The sequence below is a fragment of the Peromyscus leucopus genome, chromosome 14, assembly GCF_004664715.2.
Source record: "Peromyscus leucopus breed LL Stock chromosome 14, UCI_PerLeu_2.1, whole genome shotgun sequence".
Lineage (NCBI taxonomy): Eukaryota > Metazoa > Chordata > Mammalia > Rodentia > Cricetidae > Peromyscus > Peromyscus leucopus.
Window position 1 is genome coordinate 30,470,762 of NC_051075.1, and position 13,806 is coordinate 30,484,567.

The 13,806-nt window shown below is 37.4% G+C and overlaps 1 protein-coding gene across 1 annotated transcript; it reads left to right on the top strand.

The window, feature by feature from the left end:
- Positions 1–13,043: 13,043 nt before the first annotated feature.
- LOC114706803 lies at positions 13,044–13,599 on the top strand. The gene has a single exon (XM_028889280.2). It carries the CDS (start codon positions 13,095–13,097, stop codon positions 13,512–13,514), a length of 420 nt encoding a protein of 139 aa, XP_028745113.1. The 5' UTR covers positions 13,044–13,094; the 3' UTR covers positions 13,515–13,599.
- Positions 13,600–13,806: the final 207 nt, after the last annotated feature.

Here is a 13,806-nt window from a genome sequence, read left to right on the forward strand (position 1 = left end):
CATGTCTTAATTAGATGTTTTTGGAAACTTGTGAGAATGAAGAAATTGGAAATGGTGCCTCTTTTTTGCACTTGGAGCCCCTCCTCTTACACCAACCCCAGTCACTGTTAAACCAATGTTCGTATTGCAATTAGAGAAATGGTAATGAAGTCTGTAACTTGAGCAGGGCTCTCAATTCATTCAAAAGCACAAAAGATCAGAAAATACTTGGGGTTCTAAGGAGCATTTAATCTTTTCAGCACATCGCTAGCCCTGTGATTCCATTATTGTCTTACGTGCAAGAGGAAAAGGATTAAATTTTTAATTTTCCCTATGCTCTCATTAAGGAAAAGTGAAACATTGTTTGCAGTTGTAGTCATTATAAATGTATCATTTCAGCATTCTGGGTATTAAAGCAAAATGACTGCTCCTCAGATATGATCAACTGTAAAATCAGACATATAGTAAAGTAATTTGGATGGGAAGCCACAATTTGAAATGCGTATAGCAAGAATAAACACAGTTGATGGAACAAGACAGGCCTAATTTGCTCAGTGTCAAATATGCATAAGTACAATTATATTTCATGTATTTCTAACTGGAAAAGAGTGGTGTGGGTAAGAGAGCATGTGCAAAAGATTTGTACAATGAAAATCCTGAGGAAACACATATTATAACAAAACCTGAGGGGGAGGTTGCCACATTTGAGACATGTGGTCCACAGAAATAGGAGGGTATAATGACAAGAAAGCAAGATACCCAACCAAAATATTGGCTTTAAGTTAAATCTTATATATTTTGCTTGTTATATTTAGACATGGGTCTAAAGTTAATGTTACAACCTTATAGTTAATTTCATAGCGTCATCTGGGATGGAAATGGAATTTCGGAAACATAAACATTGTGCTACGTTGTACTTTTTGGTTTTCATATGAAGTCACATTTTTTCAATTGCAATTACATGGCTAATTAGTACTAGTCTGATTACAATACAGTTTTAGTTAGTTTGACGCTTTAATGTTCTCTTTTTCCCCGCTGACCACATTTTCTGTCCCAATTGAAGAACTTGCAGTTTGGGGATAATTATTCATATCACATAATATTCTGCATTATTTTAGCACCATCTCAATAATGTAGTGGTATTCTTTTATATTTAGTTTATTGTGATAATTTATTGATAAAGGAAACCAAAATCATAAGGCAGCAGAAAAATAAGCACTAAAATGTGTCTTGCATAGTGTATTTAGTAAGAATTAAAAATAGAGAATGTATATTGTACTTCATGAACAGGAGATTGATTGCATTGTTTCATGAATATATTATATTATCGCTTGAGATTAAAGTTTTTGAGTCTATTTTATTAGAATGTATAAAATTCTATCCTAACTTGTCCACATTTCTATTGACTAAAATAACTTACCAACAGATATGAGATATAATGAATAAGCACCATTTTCTAGATCTCCCAGAAATCACAAGTAAAAGTGTTAAATTATTTTGATTTTTTAATTATATATCTTATAAAGCTTTGATTTTTGTGATTCTAAAATATTAGAACTGAATGAATTTTATATTTTACAGAATGTTTGTGATAAAATTATCAGAAAATATTTACATATTATTTAATACATGCCTACTACACAACTAATAAGTATTCTATGTAATTTCTACAGAAAATCCATGAACACAGAAATGAGATGAGTCAGTATCACAGTGCCAACAAGTGTAAGAAACAGGTCTCAAATTTGGTCATGTCTATGATAACAAGTAAGTCAACAAAATGCTGACCTTAACAAACAGGCAAAGCTTGATTCTCAAAGTTAATTTACAACAGTTGGGAGATGTGGGGGATGGCAGAGACAGGCAATTCCTTGGAGTACTCATGCATGCTGACCTCACTGTTTTGGTAAGTTTTAAACTATCTAGCAGTTCTGGGGGAAAGAAAGAGATGGTGGAGGGTACTCTAGGCACCACATCCATAGTTGTCCTGAGATTTTCATCGTGCATGACTCTATACTGTACCACCTGTGTTCTAACCCCCATCCTTTCCAGGTAGTGAAGTAAATGAACAATGATTTTCTTGAGGTATGAAGTTGGTACAATTGTGGGGCATTATGTTTAAAAAATATTACAAACTTAGACTATTTTAATAGCAAAAATGGGCATTAGTTCAAATGAAAGATAACATATACTTATATGTGGAAATGTTCAAAACATTCCAAAACAGAGTATAGTTGAACAGTCTGCTCAATGACTGCTTTTTATTTCTCAATAGTACGTTAAGCTGTTTTCAGAGAAAAATCATTTCAAGATCAATTTTAACCAGACAGAAGAAAGAAAATTTAAGCAAAATTGATACACTTGATTGAAAAGTTTGTTATTATGTTTTGTAGTTGCATAAGTTTTAGCAGGAATCTTAAAAGTTCTTATTAATAAAATCAAACCTGAGGCGAGTTAGTTATTGGGGTCCATGCTGGTAGATCAGAGAGCCACAGCTATCTCACCTTGCCGGATCCTCAGCTGGTCTTGTCTCCTCAGACTGGAGGCCTCTGAGTCCTCATCCGGAATGGGTCTCAGATGAATTACTGCTCAAAAGCCTGAATGCTTAACCAGCCAAAATCTTAACCAGCCAAATGCCTCTAGTTTCTGTTTTCTACCACCACTCCCTGGGATTAAAGGCTGGCTTTCTGGGATTAAAGGCGTGTGTCACCTTGCTTGGCTATTTCCAAAGTGGCCTTGAACTCACAGAGATCCAGAGGGATTTCTATCTCTGGAATGTTAGGATTAAAGGTGTGAGTGCCACCATTTTCTAGCCTTTGTATCTAGTGGCTGTCTGTTCTCTGACCCCAGATAAATTTATTAGAGTACACAATATTTTGGTGAACACAATACCACCACAATAAGTAAATTGCAATCTCAATAGAGGCTAATTAATATTGCTTAATGCCTCTACGTAAATTAGCCAAATACAGGGAATAAGATTCACTTATATCTAGACTCTTCTTCACTTATTTTCTCCAGTGTACCTAAAACAACTGATCGATCAATTCTTTGGCAGTCCTTACTTTAATGGAAATACAATTTCATAATTATTTATCACCTGAACCTCTTCTTATTTTATAAGTTGTACTAATGTCTCAGGAATAAAACATAAAATTTTATTAACATGTTAGCAAAATGTGACCAAATTGGTTTTGCATTATATAACAATGCATACAGAATAAATGGTGTATTTAACATTAACTAAATTTGAGAATGTACTCTAGAAAGACAAAATCAATTAAAAATATTTTCATAATACTTTGTCTTCATAACCACTTGTATGGCTATATTAGACATGATTCAAGGACTCTATATGAGTGAGATAGAGCCATCTCTATGTCTATATTTTTTCCTATCAATATGCTTACATAATACTTGTGTATCTTCGAACTTTCAACAAGAATTTACGTCTTCCATCTATTCATCTTATAGCTACCAATCTGACATCTATTAACTGAGATATCAACCATCTATGTATTATTTATTATCTATCCACATGTGAGTATATGTGTTTACATAATAATATAAAGCTAGATAGTGATCAGTTCTTTTGGTTTATATGAACAGGAAGACCTGGAAGTATTTAAGTACAGACAAGCTATTGTCTTCAGGCTAGAGATTGTTCTTAGTCTAAATAAATATGAAAGATTATGGAATAACCTATAAACTATCCTCACAATACATACTCTAGTGGACAAATACTTTATTGAGAATCCTGCTTTGTAGCACAATTTGGTTTCTGTAAACTTTTTTTGCCTTAATAATTGAGTTAAATTGCTGTTTAGGATTAAATAGATTCTGCCTGCCACAAGACCTAATTTTCCATAATTCGGTTCTATTTTGTCCTAGCCTCAGACGGAGTAGTCCAATTGGTTACTGAATGTGTCCAAGACCGATATTCAAGGTCAGAGAAATCATATGATAAAAATACATTGTTAAAAGAACAACTAAAATATGACTACCCATACTGAATGATGAAAATTTACTTTTGGTGTATACCTTGGCAGCAATCCATGATGTCTTTATAACTTGAATAATTAGACCAGACACATGGCAAACCCGCAGGTATCTCTGTAGAATACTGATTGATCCTTAAGATTTATACCCAGGAATAACTGCTTCATAACTCAGATATATTGTTCACATATTGAAAACCAGGGCCGTGAACTTCACACAAATTTGTATAAATGTCTCATACATGACAACAGTGAAGAAGAGGTAATCTGAGCATATGTCTGTGACTGTGATTTCAGTGATGAAAACATATTCCAAATCATTACTTTTCAGCACATGATAACTTTTGAGTGGTGCCATAATGGGCAGATATTTTCAAATATCTCAGTACAATGATTGTGGACAATAGTGTAGGATGGAACCTGTCTGATTAATAGAATTTGAGTGGCTTTGTGGTAAAAAAAAGAAAAAGTGCACTCTTGCAGCTACCTGGATCTATCTCATGTTGAAAAACGAGTTTTAAGAAAATTAGGAATAATTTGCATTATTCTATGTGCCTCATTTCTATGGCTTGCCAACCAATCAAGAGGAAAAAATAAAGAACCTAGTATCCAGTACTAGAGAGTAGTGTGTGTATTTTTTGAAAAGGACAGATATATGAATGAAAATATAGTTCTAAGTTCATCTTAATGAACCAATGTCTTTGTTTACTGGGCCACTTAAGAACATGGATGACCATATTCTTTGCTCTACAAAAGCTTTTGTAGAGCAAAGGTTATGGTTAACAAGGCAAAGTGACTGCCTACAGAGTGGGAAAAGGTCTTCACCAACCCCACATCTGACAGAGGACTGATATCCAGAATATATAAAGAACTCAAGAAATTAGACATCAAAATGCCCAACAGTCCAATTAAGAAATGGCTATAGAACTAAACAGAGAATTCTCAACAGAGGAAACTCAAATGGCCGAAAGACATTTAAGGAATTGCTCAACATCCCTAATCATCAGGGAAATGCAAATCAAAACAACTCTGACATACCACCTTACATCTGTCAGAATGGCTAAGATCAAAAACACTGAAGACACCTTATGCTAGAGAGGATGTGGAGCTAGGGGAACTCTCCTCCACTGCTGGTGGGAATGCAAGCTTGTATAACCACTTTGGAAATCAATATGGTGCTTTCTTAGAAAATTGGGAATCAATCTCCCCCAAGATCCAGGTATACCACTGGGGCATATACCCAAGAAATGCTCAATCATACCACAAGAGCACTTGCTCAGCTATGTTCATATCAGCATTGTTTGAAATAGCCAGAACCTGGAAATAACCTAGATGCCCTTCAACTGAAGAATGGATAAATAAAATGTGGTACATATACACAATGAATACTGCTCAGCAGAGGAAAACAATGACATCATGAGGTTTGCAGGCAAATGGATGGATCTAGAAAAAATCATCCTGAGTGAGGTAACCCAGACTCAGAAAGACAAACATGGTATGTACTCACTCATAGGAGGATACTAGATGTAAAACAAAGATGACTAGACTGCTACTCACAACTCCAGGGAGGCTACATAGAAAATAATACCCTAAGAAAGACACAGGGATTGCCCAATGGCAGAGAAATGGATGAGATCTACATGAACAACCTGGACATGAGTGGGGGTAATGAAGGGCAAAGGTCAAGGGAAAGAGAGCTTAGGGGAGCGGGAAATTCCAGCTGGATCAAGAACAGAGAGGGAGAACAAGGAATAAAACACCATGATAAATGAAGACCACATGAGAATAGGAAGAAGCAAAGTGCTAGAGAGGTCCACAAAAATCCACAAAGATACCCAAACTGACCTACTCTGGTGATGCGATGACCCTAATTGTCGTGCTAGAAACCCCATCCAATGACTGAGGGAACTGGATGCAGAGATTCACCACCAGGCCTCAGGTGGAGCTCCAGCAGTCCAATTGGCGAGAAAGAGGAGGGTTTGTAAGAGCTAGAATTGTTGAGATCAAGGTTCGATAAAGCACAGGGACAAATAGCCAAACAAATGGAAACACACGAGCTATGAACAAATGGCTGAGGAGCCCCCAACTGGATCAGCCCCTCTGGATAAGTGAGGCAGTTGATTAGCTTGATCTGTTTGGGAGGAATCCAGGCAGTAGGAACAGGTCCTGTACACAGTGCATGAGTTGGCTGTTTGAAACCTGGGGCTTATACAGGGACACTTGGCTCAGTCTGGTAGGAGGGGACTGGACCTGCCTGGACTGAATCTACCAGGTTGAACTCAATCCTCAGGGGAGTCTTTGCCCTGGACGAAGTGGGAATGGGGGATGTTCTTGGGGGGAAGGGAGGAGCCTGGAGGAGGGAGAACAAGGGAATCCATGGCTGATATGTAAAATTAAATTAAATTATAAAATAAAATAAATAAATAAATAATAAAGAACATGGATGAGGGATCAACATGCATGTTGTGAATGATAGTTCAAAAAGCTGCAGTACTGGCATCCTCTGTACCGCTGGTTTACAGAAGTTTGATAAGAAGATTTGTAGAAATGGATTACTTTAAGATATAGATTTATGGAAATGAATTAATTTAAGCTATAAGAACAGTTAGCAAGAAGCCTGCCACGGCCATACAGTTTGTAAGCAATATAAGTCTCTGTGTTTACTTGGTTGGGTCTGAGCGGCTGTGGGACTGGCGGGTGACAAAGATTTGTTCTGACTGTGGGCAAGGCGGAAAACTCAGGCTACAAATGGTGCCCAACGTGGGGCTAAAGAAAAAAAGGGAAGAAAAAAAAAAAGAGGGACTAAAGAAAAAGGACAAATGAACAGGGATAAAGGCCGGTGTTATGAAAAAAAAAAATACTAAAGACAAAGTCCCTTAACCAAGAGGCGCTCCAATAAAGTGTGATCTGAGAAGAATCCTCGCGTGGTGGTAAAGAGGATTCAGAACTCAACACACGGAGCAGTGACGTTGGTAAGTTCTCCAGGAACGGTGACGTCGGTAAACGCCCCACAGTTCCTAATTCTCTCTCTCAAATGAGCGGCAGCCGCCGGTTTGAGTTACTGGCAGGTTCCTGGCATGTGTGCTTGACCTGCAGTATGGCGGGAATGAGGCCTCTGCAAGTGGCACATTAAGCTGCGTGGTGGATTTAGCTTTTGCTAGTTACAAAACAAAAAAGGTTTCTGGGCTGCTTGGATAAAAGTATAGACTCATGATAGCTCCCAGAGCTGGTGGTAAACGTACCACCGCCATGTTGGGAAGCTGAAGGGGGCAGAGCCAGCAGCCACAGAGCTGTTTCGGGCTTAGAAGGCTACAGTTTAAAGCAATAAGTTTGCAATAAGACAGATTCAGATGGAACAAGACTTTAAATGCTTTACAATGTGTGTAAAAATGTACATAGGCTTGGAAGAGAGAGGAAAAGGAACATAGACAGTTATATAAAGAATAGAAAGTTTAAAAAAAAATAAAGTCTTTAAAGAGAAAGTAAAAGTAATATAAAAAATAAGCCACGTGGGAGGCAGAGCCAGGTGGATCTCTGTGAGTTCTAGGCCAGCCTGGACTACCAAGTGAGCTCCAGGAAAGGCGCAAAGCTACACAGAGAAACCCTGTCTCGAAAAACCAAAAAAAAAAAAAAAAAAAAAAAAAAAAAAAAAAAAAAAAGCCATGTAAAGATGAATATTACACAGAGAATCTGGATTGTGTTGTCTTTGGGATTTTTAACTGCAGAAAAACATTTGATCGTAAAAGATGTTGAGTTAAACCAATATGTATATATTAAAGATACTTTGACTTTAAAATTTGGATATAAGGATGTGTTACTTTGGAAAGGAGACTCTGCTTTTGTTTCCACAGAAAGCCAGAGGCTATGGATTTGTTCCAGATTAAGATACATCAGGTTTGACCAGCCAAGACCCCCTGAAAGGTCTCCGATGACACCATGGCCCAGATGATCCAACATCCAGAATCGTTTCAAGGCAACTGGCTCAGACGATACAGCCTCACAGACTACTCCATGATCCTTAAATATTCTTTGCGTCCCCATAAGATACAGCACCCCCCTCCAGCAGGAAGTAGTTAAGAGAAGCTACGCCCAAATTTCCAAATATACCAAGCTGGTTTTGGAGATGTGTAATGGTTAAAACCTTCCTTTTTAAAAAAAAGAAAAGGGGAAGTGCTGTGGGATGATTTGTATGTCCTGTGGGAGCCCTTCTTGGGTTCTTTGTGGCGTTACCCAGCAGGTCCGTATAGAGGATGATTAGGACCATGGGCCTGAGTGCAGGTGTTTGAGATGGTCTGCACTTGGCTGTGCTGGGGGATGGTCTGTATGTCAAGTTGTTCTGATTGGTCAATAAATAAAACCTGATCGGCCCGTGGCTAGGCAGGAAAGATAGGCGGGACTAACAGAGAGGAGAAATAAAAGGACAGAAAGGCAGAAGGAGACGTTGCAGCCGCCGCAATGACCAGAGACACTGCAGCCGCCGCCATGACCAACAGCATGTGAAGACACCGATAAGCCACCAGCCACGTGGCGAGGTATAGATTTGTAGAAATGGATTACTTTAAGATATAGATTTATGGAAATGAATTAATTTAAGCTATAAGAACAGTTAGCAAGAAGCCTGCCACGGTCATACAGTTTGTAAGCAATATAAGTCTCTGTGTTTACTTGGTTGGGTCTGAGCGGCTGTGGGACTGGCGGGTGACAAAGATTTGTCCTGACTGTGGGCAAGGCGGAAAACTCAGGCTACAAAGATTTCTTTGTTTTGCAATTTACCTGAGCATTCTAAGTCTTAAAAGTTTCTTGTGAATTTCACAAGAGCCTTGTGAGTATCCCTTCATTTATGTTGAGTAAGGAGTACTTTCAAATTTGGCTTTCATAGATTTTTTTGCATCTAATCTTAGGGTTTACAAGTTCTAGTTTCTTTAGACAATCATTAATTAGAATTATCTGTGTTCTAATAAGATCTAAATAGTGCGAATGTAGTTTTTATCTCATGGAAGTTTTACTTTATTTTTTCAAATAAATAATGAGATTAAATTCTTGTTCAATGTTTAGGATCCAAATACAGTTTAAGAACATATTGAAGATCTTTAGTGATTTATTTATTTGAAGACTATTTTTTGTTTAATTGATTGACCATTTTCATTTGTATATAAAAGTCCAAAGCTGCTGAAGAAGACTTTCCAATACCATTATTCCACATCTCTGCCACATTTTCACCAGTAATCTACTATCCGCACTCTCTTATCGTGTTTCTTGCCGAAAGGTCCTGTTTTACTCTCCAGGATTCCACTTATGTTCTGGGTTAAATACAGGGGGGGAAATGTTAAGATTTGTATATGAGAGAGAGCATACAATTAATATTCAATATCCTGGGTTAATTACAAATGGAAACAGTATCATGTCTTGCAGCCTCACTGTTATCAGTTCCTGTTGATAGTGAGTTTAATGAAAGGAGACTTGGTACTTGTCGTTCAAAATCTTGGAACATTTTCTTTATCCATTCTTCTATTGAGGGACATCTAGGTTATTTCCAGGTTGTGCATAAAACAGCAATCAACATTATGGAGAAAGCATCTCTATGATAGAAAATGTAGTACATTTACACAATGGATTATTTCTCAGCCATTAAAATGACATTATGAAATCTACAAAAGCAAATAGTTGGAACTAGAAAAGAAAATCATCTTAAGAGAGGTATTCCAGCCTCAGAAAGACAAATATGGAATGTATTTGCTTATATATAACTATTAGCTGTTAAGTCAATGATAACCAAACTATAATACATAGAATCACAGAGGTTTGATATAGATTCAGGGACTAAGGGAACAGATATACCTCATTAAACAGGAAAAATAGGGTATATAGATATAGGTATAGATATGGATGGAACGGGGTGTGGAATAAAAGGATCAAGTGGAGACGGGGAGAGGAGAAAAGATTGTGGGAGGGAAAACCAGGAGAGACAGGTAAAATAAATGGAATTTGATGGGTAATATGAAACAGTACTATAGTGGAAAATTTCTAAAATGTATATATATATGAAGACAATCTAAATGAAATCTTCAAATAATTGGGGAGGCAGAGTACCAACTTGTCATCTCTTGTCACCAAACGAATCTTCCAGTACTGAGACTGGATTATATCTAATTAAGTTTTTAGGGCAAAGGGGCCCCACAGGAATCCCCAAACAACCCAGGCTGTTGTCAAGAATATAGGTTTTTCTCCCCATCCAAAAGAAAGGCCCCATTGCTAAAGACAACACCTACATAACTCATTGAACATGGATATGTTGAGTTGGTGCCTATATAGATCCTTCACCCTTATGTTCTAGCATCTTTGGTACAGGAGGGTACTCTGAACATTGTCAAAAAGAAAATGTGAACACCAAGCCAACCACAAAGGCTTTATCTGCAATGGTGCTCTAATGGCAAGATATGCTAAGGCAATGGCTAAAACCAAGCTTCTTGGAATAAAAACCAATATCTGATTTGAATTAAGCCCCACTCCATGAGATGGAACCAATTCTTCACACCATTTTGAAAATAAAGAATCTGAAACCAAATAGCCTAAAGTCCAAGAGTAAAACCAAATAATACTGGTCTGAAAAAAGAAACTAAATGTAATAAAATGAATCCTAATGATATTCTGCTCAACTCACAGATTTGTGCCTTTCTCATCCATCATCAGGTAGGTTTCTTCCTACAGCAGATGGGAACAAATATAAATATCAGCAACCAGACATCATGCAGAGAGTGAGAGACCTTGGAACACAGGGATCTAAATGGATTGTCCATCAAATATCTCCCTTCAGATCTCAGGAAACCCTTCAGAAGAAAGGCAGAAAGAGCGTGAGAGCCAGAGGGGATTGAGGATGCCAAGAAAACAAGGCCTTCTAAATCAACATGAGCAAAGCTCATATGAAGTCACAGAGGCTGAGGCAGCAATCACAGGACCTGAAATGGTCAGGATCAGGTCCTCTGCCTTCCAGTTTAGTGGGTTTTGTTTTTTTTTTTTTTTAAATAGGATTCTTGGGTATGTGAATCAATGCATCTCTGACTCCTATACCTTCTCTTAGGCTTTTTTTCTTCTTTTGGTTTGTCTTGTCCAACTTAGATGTGATAGTTATGATTTTGTTATATTTAAAATGAATAAATGAAAATCTAGTCAATAAGGCAAAGTATAACAACTAAACTCTCACTTATACCTTCCAGGAAATAGGAAAATCAGTTTTCTCCAATGGAGTGACACTGGGTTTGTAAACCACTCCACAGCCGGCCTCATGTTCAGGACCAGTTAATACACAGAGTCAACAGTTTTGTTACATGCTTTTTATTTGTTCAAAGTTTGGTGTTTTGTTTTTCTTTATTTCTTTTGGGGTAGTAGTTTTTTTTTTTCTTGGTTTGGGATGGGAAATTGTTATTGTATTGGGCTTTCATCTATTTTGCAAGAAAGAACTTAAAGTAAGGTGCCTGCAGTGGGAAAATTATTTGGAGGAACGAGGGGGGAATAATATGATCAAAATATATTTCAATTAAAATTGTTTGAAATATTAAAAAGACAATGTCTAAATTAACAAATAAAGAAAGTAAAGGGGGAACCATAAAAACAGATGCCAAAGAAATTCAAAGAATCATGAGGACATACTTTAAACATGTTTTCCACCAACTTGGACATCTAAAAGAAATCAATAATTTTTTTCAACAGGTGTTGTTGTGTCCCCAAAATAGTGTGCACCATCATATAATTATCTCGGCTCAGAGAACAGAACAGCCACTAGATAGACATAGAAGCCAGAAAATGGTGGCACACACACACATTTAATCCTATCACTTGGGAGGCAGAGATCTGTTCAGATCTCTGTGAGTTCAAGGCCACACTGGAAACTGCCAGGCATGGTGACACATACTTTTAATCTCAGTAAGTGAAGGCAGGAAGTAGAAAGGTATATAAGGCATGAGGACCAGGAACTACAGGTTTTTTAAGCTTTTAGGCTATCAGCAGCAGTTCAGCTGAGATCCATTTGGATGAAGACACAGAGGCTTCCACTTTGAGGAAACAAAATCAGCTGAGGAATTGTTGAGGTGAGGTTAGTTGTGGCTTGTTATATTTCTCTGATTTTTCAGAGTCCACCCCAATATCTGGCTCCCATTTTTTTTTTATTACTAAGACTCTTTAAGATTTGTGTCACACTTAACCAAAGTTAAATCAAGATCAGGTCAACAATTTAAATAGACCTATATCCCCTAGTTAAATAGAAGCTGTCATTAAGTCTTCTAACATAAAAAAGAGAAAAGAAAAAGAAACAGGACCAGATAGCTTTATTACAGAATTTTCCAGAATTGCAAAGATGAGTTAATGTCAATATTCCTCAAATTATTCCACAAAGTAGAAACATAATCATTGCCCATTTCATTTGATAAGTCCATAGTTACCCTGATACCCAAACCACATAAAGATTGATCAAAAAAAAGAGAATTCAAATATTTCTTATGAACATAGATTCAAAATATTCAATAAAACATATGAAATTACATTGTAGTTGTTAGGTTGGTACTCTCATGGAACTCCTGACCATGAGAACAAGTGGGTCTCTGACTGTTGGGAATATATTCCTCTTGTGTTGCCATGTCCAACTTTGATATAATAGTTTTGCTTCATCTTATCATATTTTATTTTGTCATGTTTGGTTCTTGTCTCTTGGGAGCCTGTTCTTTTCAAATGAGAGATAGAATGGGAATAGATTCAGAGGGGAGAGGAAGTGTAAAGAAACTGGGAGAAGGATAGAGAGGGGAAACTATAATCAGGATATATTTTATGAAAAGTGAAAAAATAAAAATTTATTAGAAAAAATATTTTATGATGGATTATATAAGATCCTTTCCTCTAATTCCATTATATGAACTCTTCCTCAGTGAAGCTTCTCCCTTCTCTAGTTCATGGAATTTGTAGGAGATCTACCTTTATGACATCCATGTCACCTTGGAAATACCATTGGCTGGAGGGGGATTTTATTAACCAATCAGAGCTGAAGGGCGTGGCTTCTCATTGTTCTGAGGGGATATGTAAGAGGTGTCCCACAGTCAACTGCAGTCAGTACAGCTACGACTACGTGACATGGAGGACGCTACTGAGGATCCAGATGAGTCCAGTTCAGGCACAGTTTCTGAAAGCTACTCTGAGGGTGGATCAACCAGAAGCACAAATATGGAAAAAGGAAGCACCAAGAGCCAGAAGCAAAGGCTTCGTGAGTCAGCGAAAGGCACTGTTTCTGACAAATTCCCCAAAATAATAAAGAAAGTACAGTCTGTGCTTGAAGAGAATTCAGAGGGCAAGAAGAAAGGAAGAAAACGCACCATATTGGTCTTTTACTACCGGAACGATGAGAAAAAGAAAAATCCAAAACATGAGGAAGACGGCGTCCCAGGAGAATCTCATACTTCAAATAATGCTTCATCTCTACCTGGAACATCCCAAGACCAGGAACCCTCCGCAGCCTCTCCTGCCAAACGAGTGCGGAAATGGTTTTTCCTGTAGAGACTAAATACTTCTCCCTTACATGAGAATGTTTGGGCATTGTTGATTAAAATATAATAAAAATACCTTTGGAAAATGAAAGAAATATCTTGAGGCGATGATTGGTAACAACTCTACATTTCACAGTGGTTTCCAATGGCCACCAGTAGGAACTTCATGTACAAAATTTTAGAGGGGAAAAGAAGGTAACAATATGTAGCTGGCCATCTTTAATGCAACACTGTACAGCTGGCTCAATACCACACAGGTAGATTGGGTCCAAATGCAGTTAAAAGTCAGTTTTTTACAGTGA